Source organism: Centruroides sculpturatus, unplaced genomic scaffold, assembly GCF_000671375.1.
Source record: "Centruroides sculpturatus isolate CEXI.00-Female unplaced genomic scaffold, Cexi_2.0 scaffold1118, whole genome shotgun sequence".
Lineage (NCBI taxonomy): Eukaryota > Metazoa > Arthropoda > Arachnida > Scorpiones > Buthidae > Centruroides > Centruroides sculpturatus.
The window spans coordinates 227,279-251,343 of record NW_019385413.1 but is presented as its reverse complement, the minus strand read 5'-3'; the positions used below and the strand labels follow the sequence as shown (position 1 = coordinate 251,343).

The 24,065-nt window shown below is 31.6% G+C and overlaps 2 protein-coding genes across 4 annotated transcripts; both read left to right on the top strand.

Annotated features, from left to right (window-relative positions):
• The first annotated feature begins 1,075 nt into the window (after window positions 1-1,075).
• On the top strand, window positions 1,076-14,444 carry LOC111638716 (alpha-tocopherol transfer protein-like). Of its 2 annotated transcripts, XM_023384473.1 has the most exons (7): window positions 1,076-1,211; window positions 4,456-4,499; window positions 5,841-5,945; window positions 7,546-7,785; window positions 11,281-11,474; window positions 11,636-11,746; window positions 12,671-14,444. In XM_023384473.1, exons 3-7 carry the CDS (start codon window positions 5,843-5,845, stop codon window positions 12,836-12,838), a joined length of 816 nt encoding a protein of 271 aa, XP_023240241.1. In that variant the 5' UTR covers window positions 1,076-1,211; window positions 4,456-4,499; window positions 5,841-5,842; the 3' UTR covers window positions 12,839-14,444. The 2 variants fall into 2 exon arrangements, with proteins under 2 accessions (XP_023240241.1, XP_023240242.1); XM_023384474.1 differs by lacking the exons at window positions 1,076-1,211; window positions 5,841-5,945 and having other exon boundaries at window positions 4,454-4,499.
• Window positions 14,445-21,068: 6,624 nt separating this feature from the next.
• Window positions 21,069-23,039, top strand: LOC111638719 (receptor expression-enhancing protein 5-like). Of its 2 annotated transcripts, XR_002758925.1 has the most exons (6): window positions 21,069-21,250; window positions 21,691-21,784; window positions 21,919-22,077; window positions 22,161-22,258; window positions 22,658-22,793; window positions 22,849-23,039. XR_002758925.1 is itself a non-coding variant. In XM_023384477.1 (4 exons), exons 1-4 carry the CDS (start codon window positions 21,124-21,126, stop codon window positions 22,990-22,992), a joined length of 501 nt encoding a protein of 166 aa, XP_023240245.1. In that variant the 5' UTR covers window positions 21,069-21,123; the 3' UTR covers window positions 22,993-23,039. The 2 variants fall into 2 exon arrangements, 1 of the variants encoding a protein (XP_023240245.1); XM_023384477.1 differs by lacking the exons at window positions 21,919-22,077; window positions 22,161-22,258.
• The last annotated feature ends 1,026 nt before the right edge of the window (window positions 23,040-24,065 follow it).

The following is a 24,065-nucleotide window of genomic DNA, read 5'->3' as shown; positions in this document are numbered from 1 at the left end:
CCCTAGCTATTATTTGAATTAACAATACAAATTATTTTATATTTTTATAGTATAATATTCAGTATATTGTTATTTTTATTTGCAATACAGTATGTCTCGATGCCTGCATTGAGCCTTTCGACTTATAAATTAATAATAAAGAAATGCATAAAACATTTAAGTCTCTCATATAATCATCAATATTAATATCAAAACTCGCTTCTTAAAAAAAAAAATTAAAAATTTCCGAAATCTGTTGGTTAAATCCTTTGAGACATTCCAATTTTTTATATTAATGTAATTAAACATAAAAAAGACTTAAAACTGAAAAAACGAAAGAAATGCGTTAATTTTGAAGAAAAAGCTTCATTTTTCATTGTCTCTCCTTTCTGCGAAATTTGACATCGATGAGTCATTGTTTACACAGCTGGATGATCTTGAGAACATCTGGTGTTGGATTTCCCGGGACATTCTCATAGACATCTCAGGAGGACAAGGGTTTAAAGTAGGATGAATACTAGCTGGCCGTATATTTTTAAATATTTTTAAAAAATTAAAATTTTTATTGCAATTTCCGACTCCCCCGACTTAATTAAACTTATATATAATAAAATCTATTAATTAAAAAAATTAAAAAAACTATTGGAGGTCGTTTTTCATATCAGAAAGTAGCTTTAAATAACTTTATCGAAGTAAAATCCGTGCACTACAACTTTAGAACGATTAATTAAATTTGATTTAAAAAATCGCATTAAAAAACAATTAAGCGTTAATCGCGCGTCATTAAAGGTAAATTAAAATCGCGATTAAATTTTTTCGCGCGGGTAAAAATTTTTGAAAAAATTTGGAGACCTAAAAAACATCCAAAAGTTGAAAAAAAAAATTTCAGAGGGTCCAAACGCCCGCGTTTTATGTAACGCTATAGAACTTTCCTGAGATATCTCGGGATAAGTCCTTAAAGGGTAGCTGTTTTTGGATTATTAACTTTTGCACAATATAAATGATATACAACAAATTTATATGCGTTCAGTATAACAAATTGCTAAATTTTTTATATATTGTTTCAGATAATACATGGCGATTCGTCTGGATGAGGATAATTTGAAAGCTGTGTCTTAATGAACAAATTAGTTTTATGAAGTTGAAATTCAACCATAACAGCGAGGGGAGTTCCATGGATTAACTATATGGCATATAGAGATTTTTTAAGGTTAAAAAATCTCACTTCACTCGTTGAGTAACAGTTTATTGTTTTTTTATGTAAATTTATGCCTGCGGTTGTAAAATATCTCTACTGCTGTGTTTTGTAGTATTCAAAGGAGGCGTAAGGCGTGGGCGACTTGGGCCACCTCCTACGGCCTCGCGGTCCGAGGAGCTTCGCACCTCGAAGCTTTATGCTTTACTTAAAAGCCATGAACGCTACGAAAAACTTTTACTCATCATAAAACGATAAATATATTGACATACCAAATCTGTTTTTATTTAGTCTAGCGACATTTGCTGAGGTTGAGTTTCTATCGTGGATAATCCCCGCCAGCCAGAGCTGGGGAATTTCCCATTCTGTTTGTTTACGTTACTTTCATGCTTCTCAATGGCTAGAAATCTAATCAAAGTATCGCACGCACTCTTGCGCAGTACATACGTGATATTATTTTGTCTTTCTGAAGGTATTTGATGTGAGAATAAGTATGGTTCATTCTTTGAAAACGATTAATAGTTATTAAATAAATAGGTAGTGTATATTGATCGGTCCGGTACATAGAACTAAAGTTAATAAAGAACCATTCAACTACCAACAAATGATTTTTGTTTAAAGTTTGTAGTTGCAGGTCAAATCTAAGTAATGAAGAAAGAACTGTTTTATGTTGAGAACTTTTTGAAATTTTGTTTGTGATGTGAAGAAAAACAACGGTACCTGTACTGAGAACTTGAACAACATTATCTAAGCCATGATATTCAAAATGAATTGATCACATAGATGTCAAAAACAGTTACCGATGAAGTGATTCGTAGGGTAAAAGAGGAAACATATTATTCTATTTTGCTCGACTGCACTGGAGACTGTAGTAAAGTTGAACAAATGTCAGTTATCTTAATATTTTATAATACATTAACCGGCACAATAGACGAAAACTTTTTCGGATTTCTTGCTGTCAATGAGACTACTGGAGAATATTTAACTAATGCAATACTGAGAGAGCTAGAAAAAAATGCGTAAATAGTGGAGGTTATAATAAAAAATATGATAGGCGTAAATAGTGGAGTTAAAACTCGAATATTAAATATTATTCCCAGAGCATTTTTTACACCCTGCGGTTGTCATAGCTGGAATCTGCTGTCGGAGGACACAGCTAATTCTTCTGTAGCAGCAAAAACACTTTTTGGTTTTATTCAGAAAATTTATTTGCTATTTTCAAGATCCAGCAAACGCTGGAAAGTAATCAAAGGCAAATTAAAGCCTACTATGAAGCCTATATCAGACACAAGGTGGGAAAGCAGAATCGAGGCAGTGAAAGCCGTATTATTCCAATTTGATGATGTTGTTGAATGATTCGAAAGCTTAAAACATCAAACGGACTATCAGACACACTCAGTGATTGTGATTCGGTTTTAAACGAAATACTCAGTTCAGAAATTATCATACCATTACATGTGTGGTATGAGATATTATCGCGTGTTAATATCATAAGCAAATTATGGCAATCTGTACAAGTAAATTTAATCATTGCTCTTGAACATTTGCATACATTTTGTGACTGGATCAAAGAATGTCGACAAACTGGATTCGAAAAATGCTTGTTTGACGCTCGTCAATTTATTAAGAATAGCAGTTATGAACTGCCAAAAGACTTTAAAAATAAAAATATAGCCAAAAAGAAAATGATGTTCGATTATGAAAACAGCGATCAACCTATACAGTCTCCGAAAAGCCGGTATTAAATAGATTTTTTTTTTAACACCACGATTGATTCTGTAATAAATAATATGGATTCGAGATTTGTCTTTAAAATCAACATTTTGAAAATTTTGGTTTTCTCTATAATCAAACCAAATTAAAAAATATTCCAAAAGAGCAAATATTAAAAAACTGTCAATGTTTACACTTAGCCCTGCGAATGGGTGAGAGCAGTGACTTCCAACCTTACGAATTATATGAAGAATTACAAAAAATGATCCCAAATTTACCCAACTTCATTAAAGATGTGAAACAGCCGCTCAATACATAACAGAAAATAACTTTTAAAAAATTTACCCAAATACTTACATTATCGTTCGAATTTTGTTAACAATACCTACAACAATACAAGTACTGCCTACACTGAATGAAGCTTTACAAAATTAATTAAAACTAATAAAAAAATTATTTAAGAAATTCAATGGGTTAGGAAAGACTTTCAGCTATGGCAGTTTTATTTATTGAAGCATATATAGCATCTAAGCTGAATTACGATAGAATTATTAAGTAATTCAGTAAGGCTAAAAGCAAGAAATTTCTGTTTTTTAATTTTTTTTTTTTTTTAATTTTTCTTTAATGTTAGTCAAAGAATACAGTTTGCATTTTTATAAATAAAAATTTGGCAGTTTCAACTGCTTTCTATTTTATAAAATTCGTCTTTTTGCCCCACCAGCGGGACTCACGAAATGTACCTTGCCCACATCAACTTTAGGTCTTTCCCCGTCACTGCTAGTATTTACCGTAAAATTAATATTTATGATATATCTAGAATGTTAGTCAAAGAATACAGTTTGCATTTTTATAAATAAAAATTTGGAAGTTTCAACTGCTTTCTATTTTATAAAATTCGTCTTTTTGCCCCACCAGCGGGACTCGCGAAATGTACCTTGCCCACATCAACTTTAGGTCTTTCCCCGTCACTGCTAGTATTTACCGTAAAATTAATATTTATGATATATCTAGCTGATTATATATGTCAATGCCTACAACCTAAGTGTTTAATAATAGCCATTTTAAACGTTTAGGAAGAAAAGTTAAAACAGAATTTCACATTCTAACATGAAACTTTGTTACTAGTGCACAAGATCTTTATTGTGTTTTAATTAAGTATTAGGATATTGAAGAAGTATTTAAATACTGTAATTACTGTATTTACATAAAGCATTATGAGGTGCCATCTTACTTCTCTGGACCACGAGCCAATAAATAAATAAAGCTGTATCCTGCGGCATGAAAGCAATTTTTAATTATTTATTTCTCAAGAATTTAAACCGCAAGCGAAACATTAAACTGTTCTACTTTTGAAAGCTTTTGATATAAAATGGACATTGAAAACAATAGAAAAGTTCATAGTTTATTACGATAGAGTTATTTTGAGATTAATGATACAGGTTATTATCATAGATATTATTTTGTATTTTATCTTATTTTGTGGAACATAAAATTATCTAATCTCAGACTTTAAACCTTACTAAATATTTATAAAATAAAACTAAAAACTGATTAATTATTGCATACAGACTCCAAGTCTTTCCAACGCAATAAACAGTAGTCGATACAGAAGGTAAGGCATTTGTTTTTCTATGCGATTTAATTAGATTCGCTCAATCTTCGATTTAGCGTTATCATTTATTTGGCAAAAATTGTGTGTAGCGCTAAACCGAAGAGATGCAATAAAAATTGTTGATATCTGAATGCAAATATGTGTCTGAAAATCACAGAATTCGGTAATAATTATTTGTTAACAGACACTAAGCCCTGCATTAGTGCAGTGGGGATTTTTGACATCATAAATGTTTTAAAGGTTGCATTATTCATAGATTTTACATCTAATATTCGATAGCTTATATGTATAGAGCATGTTGAGAAATTGCTATGATGTTGCGGCAACTCCTGTAAGAGAAAGATGACATTTCTCAGCGTGGAGTTTGCAAATACCCCAAAGTACTAACCATGTTATTTTTCTCAAGATTCGTGAATATTTATTTAGTTTTTTTTTAAATGTTTAAAATAAATATAATTTCAGTACATTTATTATTTATAATATAAATCGAATTTTTATTTCTGTTTATTATTATAAGTTTTTTTTAATTAGTTTTATTCCCTTACAAATTCAAAATGGCTGACTTCGATAAACATACTGAGTGAATACGGAAATTCCTATTTTTGTCTGGCAAGTAGTAGATTTGTCTGGAAATAGTAGATTTATTGGTTGACAATATTAACGAGTTTATCAGTGATAACAGATTAAATTTTGCTGTGACAAGCAGAGCCAGGGATATTGATAGTGTGAAAATAAAGGCGTTTCTTGTATTACTACTTTTTAGCTGACATTTATCACATTAATAGGATGAACCTTGATGATTTGTGGAATGCCGAAGGCATAGTTGTAGAGGTATTCAAATTGACAACGTCATTACAACGCTTTCTTTCCTCTTACGCTGCCTAAGATTCGATAGCAAAGTAACACGCCCTCATATGTATCATATGTATAATACATGCCTTTATCAAATAAATGAGTAAAACTTTATGAATTTTTACTTACATTCTTCATTTGACAAAAATAACAGTTGGGGTGGTCAAACACACAACTTTACTAACGGCAAAAAAAGTCAGTGCACTAACGCAGGGTACAAGGTTCTTTCTATATTTATCAATACTATGGAAATTCTCGGCGCTTTACGTGGGTTTCACTATTTAGAATGTCGCTATATCGAGGTTTAACTTTTTAAAATTGATTTTTATTTTAAAATAAATATATCACTGTAAAAATACTTAAATAAATGCAATTACATGTATTTAAGTATTTAGTTTCACTTGATGAAATATAGATTTTATTTTATTACTTTACGCGGATAAATAACAAATAAACGCTATAAAAATATATTTTGTTATGATTTTATAGAGATGAATGTAGATTTATTCGTAAAAGATTGCAGCAATAAAGAAAGTAAAGATTATTTAACATGGAATAAAAGGGAATTTGAAATTTTCAAGAGAATGGTAATCGGTAAGGAAAAATTCATATTTATCTTGAATAGTCTAATTATGGAGTAAACTAAACCTAAACTAAAAGAAAAACAAATAATAACACCGGATTCATCGAGCTGTAATTTGGCTAATTAAATATATACATGCAATCAAACCTCTAATAACGACCACCTGTAAACGGCGGCCATTTTTTCAGGGACGTTTCTTTCTGCAAGGAACACAAAATAACCTCCCGAAAACGATTATTCTTTATGTTGCTGTCAGTGGCCTTTGTTTACAGGTTAGACCGTATTATGTAATTGAATAAATGATAACGCCAAATTATATAATAATTATACATTTAATTAGCCAGGTTAATCTAGAGTTATAATTTTTTATGTAACATAAGAAATTAAGAAAAAAGTATTTCTATTAGAAAATAGATTTGAAGTGCATCAGATTTGATTATACCTTAAAAAATTAACATAAAGACTTAGATTAGTGGTTCTCAACCGGGGGGAGGTACTGTACATGTACCCCTACGGGTACGATCGTAAATCTAAGGAGTACATCTAACTTTCATTATAAAATGGCGTATGTTAATCAATTTGCTGTAAATTATTAACACAAAATCAAGAAACAAAAGCTTTAAAATATCCCAGTGTGAACATCGATTTCCCTTTTAACAGTCTAAACAACTTGTTTATCCACTTGATTTACCTGTCTATTTGTGCCATTAGTGCCGAGTGAACCTGTAGTCTAGTAAAATTACGGTTTAACCGAGCATTAATTTTAGAATAGAAAAAAAAAATTTTTTTTATTCTATAATTATTGCTCAATAAGATTGGGGGCTTTTCATGTTTTTACTGGATTACTGGTATTAAGAATAACGAGGCTTGGATCGTACCCCCACCATGCAATGCGTGTCACTGCATGCGCGCATTACTTGATATTTAGCAAATTTAGACGTTACATTTGTTACAAAAATTGAAAGATTCATGTATTGTTCTGCACGTTATAAATTCGCAGCCATTACTTTCAAGGTCAGTACACAATTATAATCTCTATTTAACAACGTGGGAACCAAATTTTGAAAAAATTGCTGAAGATTTATCGCAACAAATATCCCATTAAATTTTGTTAGAAATTATTGTAGAATAATTTAAATTTTCTTTATCGTTAATTATAATTATTTATTTTTAGGAAATGTAATTTATGCATGTATTGAAATGACTTTTGTGATTTTATATAATATACTTGTCAAATAATAATAAATCAATGTATGTACCTGATTAAATTTATTATTATTTACTTAAAATAAGTAATTCACTTTTAGTTACAGTTAGTTAGTTAGTTAGAGTTCTTTTATAGCGCTCAGTTATACATTTAACGCAGTAATTATAAAATTTACATACAAAAATATATGGGGTACTTGAGAAACAACTAATGGGCTACATCAACAAAATGGTTGAGAACCACTGACTTAAGCAATATATTTGTTCAGTACAGTACATTGAAAATGACCGTTCTTGAAGGAGAATTTTAATTACGTATACTGAAACATCCTATACTAATTTATCGTATAACATATATAAATATTAATTAACTAACAATTAATTAGTTTTTTCGTATTATTACAGAGCAGAATATAAATTGTCGTTTAGACGATATGTTTCTCTTGAGCTTCCTTAGAGCCAGAAAATTCGATAAAGAAAGAGCAATTAAATTATTAAAAAATTATTACTCTACGAGAAAAAAATATCCGAATATATTCGATAAATTTAATCCTGCTGCCGTGAAAAAATATCTTGACATGAAAATAGTTGGTTATCTCCCTCACACGGATCAAGATGGCAGCATTTTGGGAATCGGTCGATGCCGTAAGTACTTAATTATTAAATTACTAGCTGAGGTATCCGAGGAAATGATAAATATTATACTGAATATACATACTACAAAGTTTAAAAGAAATCGGTTCAGCCTCGATATTCGGACAGACACTAGTCGAATCAATTTTAAATCCATAGAAGACAAGTCGTTTCTAATTATATAAATGTTTTCGCTTGAAGAATGATAATATTTTATTAATTAAAGTTTGAATAAATGTCAAACTTATTTACGTAGAATTGATACGAATCTACATTGCATTTAAATTTACAAAAATAAATTATATAAACAAAGTTCTGACGTGTTTGTATAATGTTTACTCAATTTATAACTTATAACATTATCACTAGAGAACAAAGTACGTCTCTACAGTAATTGACTGGACAATATTATTAGTATTTAGTCTTTATGCCTTATCAAAAAATGTTCGATGTAGATATAGTGATTAGCTTAAGTGAAATAATTATCATAAAATATCATTAAATTATAAAATACTAGTAGTCCGGGAGGCCTTCTAGTGGGCATTCTTTACGAATTCCCATGAGGCACGATTCCTTTGACTTTTTTTGTTCCTACCAATATGCTCTACAGCTCTGTTAAAGTCCCAATCGCGTCATACGGATCTATATTTCTATCTATTAAACATTCTATAAAACTTTAAAATAGTTAAATAAATTAATCTTCGGTTGTAAACCTCGATTTTAAATGTATCCGCCATTTTTTCAACAAATTTCCCGTGAGTCAATGCGCGACGTTCACTAACTTGTGAGTCCCGGGATGTTGTAAACGTGTGGCGCAAGGTTAATGAAGGCATATAATAATTATTTATACCATTCCGTGTTATAAATAATAAATTCATATCAATAATAAATTCGTATTACAAAAAAAAATAATTTGTTGTTAATTTAAAATCATCGCTAGGGCGCCTCTAGTGCCCGTTTTTGCATACCGTTACGCGGACAGACGGGAGGACACGCGTTCAATGAGTTATATTAATGTCGTTTAGCTCATTAGACTGAGTTAATGATTCATTCATAGACATTTTGGGTTGGAATTTGAGATAATTATTGGCTTATAAATTTCCATTGTCTTCTGTCTGTCTGTAATTTCTTAATTTTGAGACCAGTGTTAAATAAATGAAATGTAAGACAATGAGTAGAAAACCTCGGAGCAATAGGCTTCATTTACTTTTACCCAATACATTTACTTCCGATTCAAAATGGAAGTCGCATTATTCAATTTAAAACTTTTCCCCTAAACTTAGTTAATAGATGACCGGCACGACTCTATTGTTAAATGGAAAGTATTATGTACAGGGCAAGGCATTTGAGGTGGAAGCGTATATTTTAAATGAAATAAATTAAAAATACGATTTAAAATTGCAGCCCGTATTGTGACGTTATACATAGTATCCAATATTTTTACACATAAATTTAACAAAGTGGCTATACATATAGTATGTGTACGCAATTGGCTATTTAACCCTTTTAAAGCCCTAACGTGAAGATGACAGTTTTAATGTAATTTATAATTTAGGATATCCTAAATTTCGATTATTGATATTTTAATTATGATATCGATTATCGAGAAATGAGAATTCAATCATCGAAATGTAAATTAAAAATAATGGCATTGAGGAAAACCTTGATAGCAAAATATCAAAATTTTATAATACATAGGCAGAAGCATGGATTTTAATTGTTCCAACAAAATATTATCAGATAGGGAAAAATTTAATACAGCATTGGCGATAACTAAAAATATTGCAGATATTTTGTCTAATTATGGAACGCAAACTTTCAATAAATATGTAGAGGAATTAAAAGTAGTAGAAAGCAATGCAAGAAATAGAATACCTCTTTTTGAACACGAGAGTAGTGAGCTTAGTACAATTAAACCAGAGGAACCTGAAGAAGAAATTCAGTCTAATAACGAGCCTTGTTCAAATCAATCAAATAAAAACTTAAAATTCAAAACTAAAATTAAATCCAAAGGACGTCCGAAGAGAAAGACTAAGCAGACCACTTTTTACAAAAAAATAAAAAAAAATTAAAATACAGAATAAAAAGTAATATGCAATAGAACCTCGTTTATCCGGAGGAATTGGGGATGAAGGTAGTCCGGATAAGGAAGTGTTCGGATAATCGAAACAAATACTTTAATTTGTCTTTTAATGATAATACAACATGTTTTCTTTTCGATGACATATCGGTAATATTAAAAATAAATACTGTACTTAAATCATGATCAAATTTTGAAGAAACAAACGTTTGTATTGAATTTGGACTACTACTGACCAACGCTAACAGACTACCTACTGTTTAAAAGACCCTCTGGTGGCGCAAGAAGACGGATTTTATAAAATAAAAAGCAGTTGAAACTGCATTTTTATGAATAAAAATTTGACAAACTATTTATCGTTTTATGACGAGTAAAATTTTTTCGTCGCGTTCGCGGCTTTTAAGTAATGCATAAACCTTCGAGGCGCGAGGCCCTTCGGACCGCGAGGCATAGGCGGTGGCCCACGTCGTCCATGCCTTACGCCGCCCTTGGTCATAGAAATGATGTAATTTGAATATAAATTATTTATAAATACGTATGTCAAGTTATATTTTTATTACGACGCAAAATATATTTAAGAGTTTACGACCACTGTGCTAGGTGAGACGCTGTTGAAACAAAAAAATTTATGCATTCCATCACGTACATAAACAGTGTCGTAATTTGCCAAGTGCAAATCAGCAAATTCGTAAAATTTTTGTTTATTTTGAACAATCCGGATAATAGAAAATCCGGATAATGGAGGTCCGGATAATCGAGGTCCTACTATATTTATTTTACTTTATTGGTATATCTACTAATCTACTTTAAATTTCATTACTGATATTTCAATGATTTAATGAGACTTCATATTTTATTGATTACTTTATTAAACAACATTGTAACTGAACTTTAATAAATAAAACTATATTTATAACTGTGTTGTTATTATCAAAATATTAATTGTAATAATAGCTCATACAGTCAGTATCTGGTTGGAATATAAGAACATACAATCGGTATATATAAATAGCCACGTCCTAAATTTAATACGGTTTTATAATCATATATTTAACGCTGAAAACTTAAAAAAATTCATTCGTATCCTGTATAGAGCGACATGAATATACTTTATGTATCCTTATCTCCATATAAAAAAACATTTATAATTAAAAGTTTATATATGAAAATACCGTTGTTTGATCAAATCATTCAGTACTTAAACAGAACATTTATGATGAAAACTAAAAATATTTAAATTAATTTAATTACGAATTATGATGAGAATGTAAGGAAATTTTGTCTACATGTTTCTGTTCAAGCAAAGATGTTAAGATTGATCTTTCTGTTGAGAGATCTAACCTAAACTTATTTATATTTTCTGTTTTTATTATACTATTTTAATGGTGAATAATTGGAAAATTAATTTATATTTCTGCTTTATTTAGCTTGCTGGGACCCTTCGAAAGTACACGTCAGTGAAGTCGTAAAATGCTTCATGATGTTTATAGATATGGCAATAACGGGACATATAATTCAAGTCAACGGAATTGTGATAATTCTGGATGCCAAAACATTATATTGGAGACATGTTTTGCAATTAACACCAACTACATTATACTGCATAGTTTCCATTGTTTTTGTAAGCTTTATTTAGATTATATATTATATAGTAAATTACTACACTAATAATAGTAATATTTTTAAAGTTATATTAAGATTAGTAATTTCAGCGTAAATTTTAATTATTTAATATATTTTATGACTCAATATAATTTAAAGTATGTATTTAATTTAACACAGCAATCCACTCCGATTAGTTATAAAGCAATTCATGTCATAAATATTGGAACTTTTGTATATGCCTTTTATACAGCATTTCGGCTATTTCTTCCCTATAAAATGAAGAAAAGAGTGAGTTTATATTTATGTATTAGTAATATTTAGCATTTTATTTATTATTTAGTTATTACAAATAATACATACTTTCTGCAGTATACAAAAAAATTACTAAATTAGCCTGTGTGAAACTTCGGGGAATTGGTATTTATAACTGATAATTAAATAAAATGAAATTAAATATATTGAGGAAGAAAATCTAAACTACAGCCGAAATATAGCCTATATTACATTGATATTTGGCCCTCAATGAACTTTTGATCATCATTATAAATAATGAGTGCAAGTGGTCAGTAAATCCATGGACGAAAAAAATTGCAAATGCTAGAATACATCTTCTGTATCTCATAATAAAATCTATTGTTAAGATTTTACAATACAATGCCCTCTGAAACAAAATACCAAAAAATGCTTATAAAAATGAGAAGTAAATTAGTATTAAATGATTAAACAGACGAGTAAAAAGTTAAATTAAAAAAATTGAAAGTCTCAAATCTAGTTTACTTCTTAAATAATTTTGTACAAATTTTCATTAGTTGGTTCCTCGCGAGATTACTAATAATTTAGCCTGCAATCCCCGATTGTGTCAAATTCAATCTTTTACTATCATATAATAGTTGAATATCACAAAAGTTGAGACTAGATATGAAAAGCGTAGAGGCAGGAGGCCCCTAGTAACTATATACGAAGTCAAAATTGGGCTACTAGGGCTTGAATAATTCAAATTTGAATACTTTCGAAATAGTACGCAAGGATCTCAAACATAATAAGATTCAGTGCTACTGCTCAGTGCTTGATTTGAATTTCTTTTTAATGTTTTAAACAATACACGATTTCTACATTAGTGTTATAAATCGCAAAGCAGCTTTCATTCCTTTCTAGTATTCTAATGAAAAAAATTGAAATGTCACTATACTAATGTAAATCAAATATTTTCAGTTGCATTTTCACAGTTCTGGAATAGAATCTCTGCACAAATTCATCTCTCCCCAGCATCTTCCAGTAGAATATGGTGGACAATTACCTCCTCTCGATCTTACCGAATGTAACGAAAATATAATTAAATTTCAAGAATATTTTGAAGAAAATCAGAAATATTTCAGCTAAAGAAAAATATAATTGGAATGCTTTTAGGAATCTATCCAAAAATCATATAAAATCGTTATCATTTTTAACAACAATTCACTCATTGCCATTAAATTCAGCGCACCAAGAAGGAGTTGTCGCAACGCTGAAAATCCGGCATGCAGATAAGTCTCAAACAGATATAGAAATGGTTAGAGTTATAGCGTTATAGCCATCTGTCCGTACCATTTAGAGGCACCAGGTTGAGGAACATTTGGTATTGCAGCAGCCATTAGGTGTGCTGCCATCGAGGTTACCTACTGTTGCCTCCGTTTGGAGATTGGACCGCAATGGGATTAGACCGCAATTGGACCGACAGGATTGGACCACAATGGAATGGAGCCGGGTCGTCTACAGCGACAAATCCAGACTCAGTTTAGTCACTGACAGCGGCGGCGATTTTGTCTGAAGGTTCCGTAGTGAACGCTTCAATCTGTCTACGCTTTTTAGTGGCACAGCGTCTCCACAGCTGGTATGATAATCTGGGGTGCCATCATATACACCTTTATGTTAAAGACATCCTGCAGCCACATGTGTTGCCTTTCATGGCAGGGCTCCCAAGAGCCATTTTCCAACAGGACAATGCTCGACCACACGCGGCAAGGGTGTCACATGGCTGCCTCCGCTAAATTGCAACATTTCATTGTCTACTCGGTCTGATTTGCCACTGGTCGAACTTGTCTGGGATTACTTGGGACACCAAGTTCGACTGCCTATGAGTTTGTCCGAACTAGAGGACCACTTGCAGCAAATGTGAACTGAAATGCCGTAGGACAACATACATCACCTGTATGCCTCCACGCCCGCCAGTATCACATCGTTTATTCACGTTAGAGGTGGCCCAATAGAGTACTAGAACCGCCTTTCATTTGTAATTTTTTCTGTAGTAAATGATCATTTTGCTTTCATTTTAAATCACTAACTTATATCATTGTTACACACACATCTACGGACAACTTCATGATGCGGTAATTTTTATTGTAATTAGTGTATATAAAGTTATTTTTACGTATGATGTATTAATTAATTATACAAATAAATTTATGTATGATGTAGATATAATATATTTCCGTTTACTAATACATTTAATATACGTAATGTGAAAGATTCACGTAACGGGATACTTTATGCGAGTGTTATGGATAAATACGGTAACAAGAAAAACGAGAATTTGGCTTCTTTTGGGCACAATTTGAAAGGAATTTTGAAGTTAAAGATTATTTTTGTATTAAAACGTATCCATAGTGTCTTTCATTGAGGACAGTTTGTTTTTCATTTGTGATTTTTCAAATGAAACCTGGTAATAGTGAGGAGGATAAGTGAGTAGGTGGATCATTCTTATCCACATGTAGCCAAATTATGGATTTATAGAGTTATTTTAATTACTTTTTCTAGAATAATATATAAAATAAAACCATGGCTGTACGTTAAAATGTTATGCTAATAAACATATAATCTTTTTGCAGCAATAAATAACGTTATGCTGTATTTTAATTATCACTATAGTTTAACTACCTAATTTTATTTTTGTACTCAATATTTTTAATTATATTATATTATGTAATAACACGGTTAATAAAGAACACAACCAAACTATTTGATGCTTGTTTTAATAGAACTTTCTATCATCTAACAAATATTTCAGTGACTTTTTAAAAATAATTTTCTAAATATATTTTCAGAATATTGTTGAAAAGATCTATGTTTAAAGTGGAGTGAACTTAAATGTAACTAGCAATTATTTATTGTGACATCTTCACAATGCCTGCAACTTTTAATCATATTTTTAATTTATTTAATTTGAAATATATGTTTTCGATTTTAATAGTGTCATGCCCCTGTAAATCATACTTTTTCTGTTAACAATTGACTTATGCCGGACATTTATCTAACTTCTTTAGTTTTGAATTGAAATAGCGTTACTTTCGGTACAATGTCCGGAAGTTTGTATACAGTTAATTAGGCCCGCTGTTTCTTACTTTTCCATTTCAGGTCTCGATATTCATCAATCTAACTGCGTTCTGCAGGTTAAAGAAGGACAGAAAATATACCGGCAGATGCCAGTGAGAATTTGTAGGCCTAAGTCTTCAAATTGAAAATTGAAGCCCAATAATCATGCAGCAGTTATGAAAGAAATTTCAGCAACTTATTCGTAATTCACATACAGTAATGGGCAAAGGAATACTAACAAAAATTCGTTCAATAAAAAAAATACTAAAAATTCTGATAGAAGCGTTAAATTTTCCCTTTCTCTACAATACCAAATGAATTTGGTAATTAAACAGAGGAGAGAATAAGCAATACAGTGTATGAAAGTATAAAAAAATATTAATTATGTTTTATCCTTATACTTTTTAATCTCGTGCAAGATACACTTCAAATTTGAGACTTAATTTCAAGTTTCGTTATTAGAATAGGAATTTCTGATTTTTAAGTAATTATATTATATAAGGCATTTGATTGTGTTATTGGGATTCAATAACACATGCCTTACATAATTTAAACATGAAAGCAATAAATAAAATACATAAATACTACTATATAATAAAATAAAAATTTTATTTACTGTTTCTTACTGGGAAATGGTGATGTCTTTATAAATTGACTTTATTAAGATATCAAGATGGGAAATTCAGTTCCACTTCTGGAACTAGAACAGTTGAAACTGATCCGACGGAACGGTTCTCGGAACTGTCTCCAAACTCGGTGTGGAAGTAACCTGTAAAATAATTGCAAACAATACAATTATTAACGTTTCTTTATTTTATATTAAAATATATTCTACTCAACATAGTATTGCATAAAATGTTTACCTTTATCTGATATAATCTGGAAAAGTAGGACTTTGCAAAAATGGATTACAAAATTATGTTTTTTACCACGTTTAAAATAGTGGATACAATAGAACCTGTTGTTGTTAAGTTCCATCGAGTCGTCATCGACTCCTGGTGACTTCATGGACAAGTCTTCTCCATCTTGATCTTTCCCTTGTTGTCTCTCGTAGCTCATCCAGCTTCATTTCTGTGACTTTTTCTATTTCTTCTATCCATCTTATCCGTTGCCTTCCCCTCTTCCTTCTACCTTCCACTTTTCCCAGCATAATAGTCTTCTCTAGGGAAACTTCTTTACGCATCACATGTCCAAAGTAGGTCAATTTTTGTTTTAAGATTCTTGACTCTAAGGAGAAGCTTGGCTTAATTTTTTCTAAAATTGAGATATTTGTTTTCTTTTCTGTCCATGGAACTCTAAGTAATCTTCTCCATACCCATAATTCGAATGCATCTATCATTTTTCTTTCCTTTTTCCTTAGAGTCCAGCTTTCACAGCCATATAATGTTACAGGGAAAACCATTGCTTCTACAATTCTTTTCTTAGTATGAATGGAAATGTCTTTATCTTTCATTATCTTGGTGAGATTTGCCATGGCTGTTCTGCCAAGATTAATTCTCCTCCTGATTTCTCCTTCACAACTTCCATTCCTTTCTATCTTTGAGCCCAAAAGTATGTAACTTTCTACCACTTCAATTCTTTCACCATCCACAATGAAATCTTTTAACTCTTTAGTTGACATTACTTTAGTTTTCTTTACATTTAGCTTCAAACCAAATTTAGCACTTTCTTCTTTTACCCTTATGATAATTTTTTCTAAATCTGCTTTGCTTTCTGTCAAAAGGGTGGTATCATCTGCATATCTTATATTATTAATAGTTTCGCCTCCAATCTTGATACCAATGGACTCTTCATTTGTAGTAACCATTCTCATGATATATTCAGTATATAAGTTAAACAGATATGGAGACAAAATGCAGCCTTGTCGCACCCCTTTCTCAATTTTAAAGCATTCAGTTTCTCCGTATAGAGTTCTTACTTTTGCTTCTTGTTCATTGTAAAGACTCATCAATAAAGATATAAGGTGTTCAGGAATTCCCATGCTCCTGAGTACTTTCCATAACTTGGAGTGATCCACACAATCGAAGGCTTTACTATAGTCTATAAAACAAAAGAAGGCGTCCTTCTGGTACTCTTTTGCCTTTTCTAGAATCCATCTGATGTTGCTAATTTGATCGCGAGTTCCTCTTCCCTTTCTAAATCCAGCCTGTTCCAGTGGCAATTCTCTTTCTAAATATGGCTCAATTCTCTTCTGTATTATTTTTAACAGAATCTTACTTGCATGGGGAATTAGTGCGATTGTTCTATAGTTGGAACATTCTCTTGCATTGCCATTTTTTGGGATTGGTATAAAAATGGATTGCTTCCACTCCTTTGGCCAAACCTTCTTTTCCCATATTTGTTGGCATAGCTTTGTTAGTATTCTAATTCCTTCCTCTCCAGCTGCTTTGAGCAGTTCCACTGGAATTCCGTCAGTTCCTGCTGCTTTCCCAATTGAAATTTGGTTGATTGCCCATTCCACTTCTTCCTTCAAAATTGATGGTTCCAAAGTAAAATGTCTTCCTTCAATTATTTCTTCTATATTATTATCTGCTTTATAAAGCTGTTCTGTATATTCTTTCCATCTTCTCTTTATTTCACTTTCTTCCATTAGATCTTTTCCATGTGTGTTCTTTAAAATACCAAGCCTAGGGGTAAATTTTCCAACGACCTCTTTAATTGTTTTGAAGAGATCCCTTGTACGTCCTTTCGCATTATTTAATTCAATTTCTTTGCATTTATTATTAAAATATTCTTCTTTATCCTTCCTAGCCTGTCTTTGGAACTCTGCAGTTAATTTTTTAATTGTTTGACGATCTCCTATAATTTTCATTTGTCTCCGAGTGTTTGCAATTTCTAAAGATTTGTGTGACAGCCAAGGCGATTTCTTATTTTCCTTCTTCTTCTTTCCTATGCATTTATCAGCAGTATGTTTAATAGTGTTTTTTAAAGACTCCCATACTTCATCAGGTTCCTTTCCTGATGTATTAATTGTTTTGAGACCTTCTTTTATTTCTGAGATGTAAGATGGGGTGATATCTGTAGCATAACATCCCATTATTTCCCTTCCTTTTTTCTTAGCTTTCAAATGGAATGATATTTTTGATATAAGGAGTTCATGATCAGTCCCACAGTCAGCACCCGGTCTGGTACATGCTGATTTGATTGCATTCCTCCATCTCTTGCTACCTATTATATAATCAATCTGATTTTTATAATTTCCATCTGGTGATGTCCATGTATATAGTCTTCGTTTATGTAATTGGAAATATGTATTTGCAATAAAGAGGTTATTTGAAATGCAGAATTCCACTAGTCGTATCCCAGCATCATTTCTTTTCCCAAGACCATATCTTCCAACATGTCCTGGAGTCTCTTCTTTTCCTACTTTTGCATTCCAGTCACCAAGAATAAAGAGTGCATCTTTTTTTGGTAAATTATTAACTGTTTCTTGAAGCTTTTCATAAAACCCTTCAATTTCTTCTTCTGTCGCTTCTGTAGTAGGAGCATAAACTTGAATGATTGACAGATTGACTGGTTTTCCCTGCATCCTCAAGACTATGATTCTGTCACTAACTGGTTTATAACCCAAAATAAAATTTACTAAATTCTTTTTTACAATTAGAGCCACTCCATTTTTTCTTAAGTTATCATGTCCAGAATAGAAGATCCTAAAGTCATTTGAATCAAAGTGTCCCATTCCTATCCATTTAAGCTCACTGACTCCTAACACTTCTATCCCTATTCTTGTCATTTCACTTTTAATTATGTCTAGTTTTCCAGCATACATGCTTCTCACATTCCATGTTGCAAATATGTGTTGTTTGAAGAAACTTGGAACTTTCTTTTCGTGTTTGACTGCATCAATGATTAAACTCCCTTTCAGCTTTGACTTAATCATGCCATTATGTTCAATCTTAGTCAGTGAAGTTCCTTGTTCGTCCCCAGTAGAAGTTAGAGTGCTTTCGAACCCGAAGGTCTCATCCTCCAACACTATATCTCTATTATGAAATTCCTTGTCCATGTAGTTTTCTTGGCAAGAGTTGAGGAAGTGGTTTGCCATTGCCTTCTTCCTTGTTATTTCGATTATAAGTGATAAAATCGCTACTCACCCAAGTTTCCAGCTACTTCATAAGAGTAAAGTCAATGACCGTTTCTATGGCTACGCCATAGAACACATTTTGAAGGTTAGGAAAATTTGATGGAACGGCCATAATTCAAAAACTATAAGGTGTATCGAGATGAAATTTAGCACAAAGTTAATAGTTAATGTCCTCTCATAAACAACCGAATATTTTTCGGAAATAACTAGCAGGAAGCCCACAATGACTTGTCGAATTTTTACCGAAAGTTGTTGAAATCTTCAAAACTGTTACTCCTACAATTCCAAAAATTGGCAAATGTACTTACAGCACAGATATAATTCAAACACCGTGAAGCCCGTCAGTCTGTCTGCCGACATAATTAGAAATTTATCGCTAAGTTCGAATATCTTTCCAGACGTCATAACTTTTCAACGAAGTATCCAATTTCAAAAACCTACACACCGATAGAACCCTCTTGACTTCCGATTTCAAAAACTGTATAACACTTGTCACTTCACTTAATATTTAATAGAACCTAAGTCTTTCTAATTAGGAAAGGAATAAATAAGGTTCAACTTTGGAGTCATAATACAATGGTAGGTGATACAATAGTTATTACACAAATTATTTGGGCATTTATAAAGTGCAGAAAATTCACGTCGGACGGAGTTCTTTGTCAGGGTTACAAATTTCATTGTAAACTATAAACATGAATGTTTCATCGGAAAATTTCACAATGAATTGAAATGAATTTCAATTCATTGTGAAATTTTCAATGAATTGAAATTTTCAAGAAATTTTCAAGAAATTTCACAATGAATTTCAATATGCAAAAATGTTTCTAATAAACTCCCTACAGAAAATTATAGAGAAATTTCAGAAATTTGTAACTTAATATTTCCGGAACGTATCATCAGATCAAAAAGTAAACTGTTGGTCTGGGACACTCTCATTCAAATCTTGGTCGATTTCGAAATTTTTTTTTTGGATAAGTTAAACGATATGTATGCCCCATAAATTACCATTCGGCCACATCAATTATAGGCGTTATTTCATACGGGTATGAAGAAAATGGCCATCATAGTTCCTGCGGTGCAGGAGAAATTTCAAAAAATTTTTGAGTTAAATACCCGCATACCTATTTATTTTGCTATGTTTTGGTTATTATACTTATAGAATTCTCTTTAGTAAAATAAAATTTAATTAGGCCAATTGATAGCATCTGTCATCTTTAATGTAATATCATTTTTAATTATATGCGGCTTCTATTTTTATACGATGTTTGCTCTTTACAAAGATGTTATCATATTATTATGTAATAATATTCTCTTTTCATCCCGTAGGCACTAACAAGGCCTCTTTTGGCAAGCCCATTATGGGTTAGGCAAAGCTCACAATGGGGCGGCCGGTGGTAAAGCTCGGGGGCCAACATATCCGACATACCTAATCACCTCCCAAAAATTCCTGAGGATTTTTCGACCTGTCCGGATTCAACCCCGGAAACGGGATCGAAACCGGACAGGTCGAAAAAGCGGTCAAGGTGGCAGCCTACAGCTGGCCACCTTGACCGCTCGGCCATCCGGTCTGAATATACTTGGCTTTTTTTTTATACCTTTCAGCCCTGTGGGCACTAAAAGGGTCTCTTATAGCAAGCCCATTATGGATTCGGCCAGGCCGACCTGGTGGTGAAGAGCGGTGCCTGAACTATCCGAACGGACCAACCCCCGAAAAATTCCTGGGAATTCCTTGACTCGTCCGAATTCGATCCCGTGTCCCCCAGAGCGGTGGGCTGCCACCTTGACCACTCGGCCATCCGGCCGTCATTGGTGACACTGCCGTATTTTTAAGTTTACCTATCCCGCTTTTTTTAATATTTTCCTAAAAATACAAATAAAAAAGAAAACAAAGATACAATATTTTAATATTAAAAATATTATTTTAAGCTTCACTAAATGTAATTTCTTCATTTTTTTTTAAATTCAATTTAAAAATTTGATTTCTCTCATCACCACAAGAGGGCATATTTATAACTCCCTCTTGTCTAAAGAGTGAAATTATGTTTTTAAATTTCTATAATTTATAAATTTCAAAATCTTTAATAAATCAATATTTAAAATAAATGCTTCGCAATAGGACTAATTTATAAATATTTAGATAATGTTTTTAATTTGTCTAAACTAACCATGAAAAAAAAAACATTCTGAATAATTTGAATTGTAATCGAATGAATATTCAAAATTAATGGAATGAACAATGTTTCAATTAATTAGAAATGTGTTTAATGTAGTGTACAAAAAATTACGATTAAATAATGCAAATGCAAGACTTCTCGATAAATTAGGCCATACATTTGGATTGAAAAGAGAACAAGTTTTCTTAGGTAGTTTTTTTATAATATATAATCAATATCAATTTAGGTGTATCTATAATGATATGAATTTATAAATATTTCCAAACTAAACTAATTTATAAACGATATAAAAACAAAGTACAGTATTGAATTGAATATACACTTGATGGCTGAATGGTCGAAGCGATTATAGTACTTGCAGCTGGAGGATTCGTGTTCGAGTTTGAGTTGCTAAATATTATATTTCTTACTATTCAGCCACTCTGTATTGAATTTGGCAGAGTGTTTGGAATGTAATATAGGTTTTTTTTTCATATAAGATAGAAAAACTTCAAAAAATATATTTTTAAAATAAATCTCATACATTGTGTGTTTCTTATAATTAGACGTACAATAAATGATATGAAAAAATTTAATTATTAATTAAATAAGTATGTTATTTAATATTTATTTTTTAAATATTTTTTTAGTTTTTGTTCTCTTTCTTGGAGTTTATTTGATCATTGGAGACGGAGCAGAATTTGTCTGTAATTTTTCTGCAATCATCTATCCGATTTATTCTTCGTAAATATGATTTTTATTCATTTTATGTATTCATAATAAGTCATAAATACTATACTATAATTTATACATAACAATTGTTTTTTTTCTTTTAATTTTTAATTGATTGTTTTAACGTATTATGACTATAAGCGCAGAAGACCAGATGGTCGAGCCCAGCCTTCCGCCCGGGGTCTAAAACCAAATCGTTTCCTAAATTTCCAAAAATTGGTTGTCGGCCTTTTTTTTGACCAAATTAGATCATCTTTATTATAAGCCTCGTGACGGACAAAAAGGCTTAGGCTTAATATCTTCGGGTAATGTGAAAATTATACTTAACTCTTAATTCTGCAAACGCTAAAAAATTATATTACTTTTTCATTATAAATTCGATTTATAGTGCCACAATAGGGACAACATGACACATATAGGTTAAACCATCCTTTGAATTTTTTGGGTAGACACGAACGTGAATTTGAATCCTTCAGGATTGTAAAGGTAAGGAATTCAACGCAATACCTGGGTGATCTGCCAAAAGGGAATGAATTCCGAGAAGACTTTCTATGAGAAACTGACCTATACTTAAGTGTTATACACGTGAAAAAAACTCTACGTGGCCAATCCATCGGTCAAATGTTATCTACCAGTGTTCCGTGGTTTTATCCATTCGGCCATTGGTAGAGTCTCGTGAATCTCTCAGAGAGGTAAAATCAACGCCATTTCCTTTATTGGATATAAAATCAAAAAATATTTTAATTATGGTCTATCTCCTCCAATGCTTCATATTACTGATTCTAATTCATTTAACCGATATTTAAATTTATTGTCGTTGTCTTCGTGTATCAGTTAAAAGTCTTCTTTATATTTATCCACTTATCGTCTTGTTATACTTTGTAGAGTAAAATCGATAGAACAGGAAAATATAGAAGAATCGAAAAGAATGTTGATGTTTTGGACAATTTTTGGATGGCTTTATTTTCTGGAGCGCATCTCTTTTTTCTCCAGATACATTCATTATTATTGGATTCTCAAAGTAATCCATAATGATTTGTTTTAAAGTTATTAAATTTTATTTATTTTTATTTCAGATGGTTTTTCTGTTGCTTTGTTTCGTACCAATACCAAATAATTTATCTGATTACTTCATTCAGACCATTGATAATGTTACAACATATTTAAATGATGCGGATAAAAACGCTGCTACGCGGAAAACCTCTTCGGAGTCTCAATAATTCTTGTTTAAAATTTAAGAAATAAGAATAAAATATGAGTAAAAATATGAAAAATAAAGTAATAAATATATATATACAGTCAAACCTCGGGTTACGAACGCCCCTGTTTACGAACAAAATTATGAACGCCATATTTTCTCCGTTTACATGCGATAACTTGGTTTCCGAACAAGCTACTCGGCAAGAGCCAGCTGGCGCAGATAAGAGAAGCACATATAGTCAACTCCCTAAACTTCTGAGGGAAAGGAGGATGTGCTTAATGCTCTTATTAAAGAAATGTGTGCAAAATGATGTAAAGTGCAGAGTTTTGTTGAAGAGTATCATCCTGATAAGGCAGTAGCAAGCCGTGTCATTGACCTTTTTAAATAACAATGCTATGTCTCACTTCTATAACATTGTGAAACGTAGGCAAAAGCACATTTCATTAGATAAATTTTTAGTAAAAAATGAGATCTAATGTATCCCAGGCAAAATCTGTTAGTGAGAAGCTGAAAATCCAAAAGGTAAGACAAAAACTCCTGAAGTGCAGTTACTGAAGCAGAGATCAATTTTCTTCCAATTCGATGATATCTGTTATGATGTGGGAAATAGAAGAACAAATAAAACCGGTAGGATCTGAGGTTTCTAAACCCGGTGAGAATTTGTATCAGGTAGTAATTGGAAAGAGATTAATTGAGTTTGTGCTGGTATACAATTGAAGTGTTGAATTTGCAGGTAATTTGATTCATAATTTGTCATTAGACAGTATTTTTTATAGCTTGTCCTAGTAATCTTGGATTTAAAAACTTTGCGAAACAAGGTTTTACAAATAGAAAAACTTTGTTTTGATGTTCACCCTCTCCGTTCCAAAAATTTCGGCTTAGCGTAGTAACTGAGAGGAAATCAATTACAAAAGGTGGTGATATTTCCGAAAATATCTTCTGAGTGTTAACGAATCGTCGATTCCCTAGGATTGTTTATTTGTTCGTTTAGTTATGACAACACATCACTTGGGCGATCTGCCTAGGGGGGATGCCATCCGGGAGGTTTTTTAAGGGAAACTGGCCGCTATTTTGGGCGTTATGGACGCGGAG

Bases quoted from the DNA above. Each gene is read 5' to 3' on its own strand.
- LOC111638716 (XM_023384473.1), top strand. From the start codon at position 5,843: ATGAATGTAGATTTATTCGTAAAAGATTGCAGCAATAAAGAAAGTAAA. The intron at 7,786-11,280 runs GTAAGTACTTAA...TGCTTTATTTAG, and splicing joins TTTGGGAATCGGTCGATGCC to CTTGCTGGGACCCTTCGAAA. The intron at 11,475-11,635 runs GTAAGCTTTATT...AATTTAACACAG, and splicing joins GCATAGTTTCCATTGTTTTT to CAATCCACTCCGATTAGTTA.
- LOC111638719 (XM_023384477.1), top strand. From the start codon at position 21,124: ATGTTTCAATTAATTAGAAATGTGTTTAATGTAGTGTACAAAAAATTA. The intron at 21,251-21,690 runs GTAGTTTTTTTA...ATATTTTTTTAG, and splicing joins AAGAGAACAAGTTTTCTTAG to TTTTTGTTCTCTTTCTTGGA. The intron at 21,785-22,657 runs GTAAATATGATT...TATACTTTGTAG, and splicing joins ATCTATCCGATTTATTCTTC to AGTAAAATCGATAGAACAGG.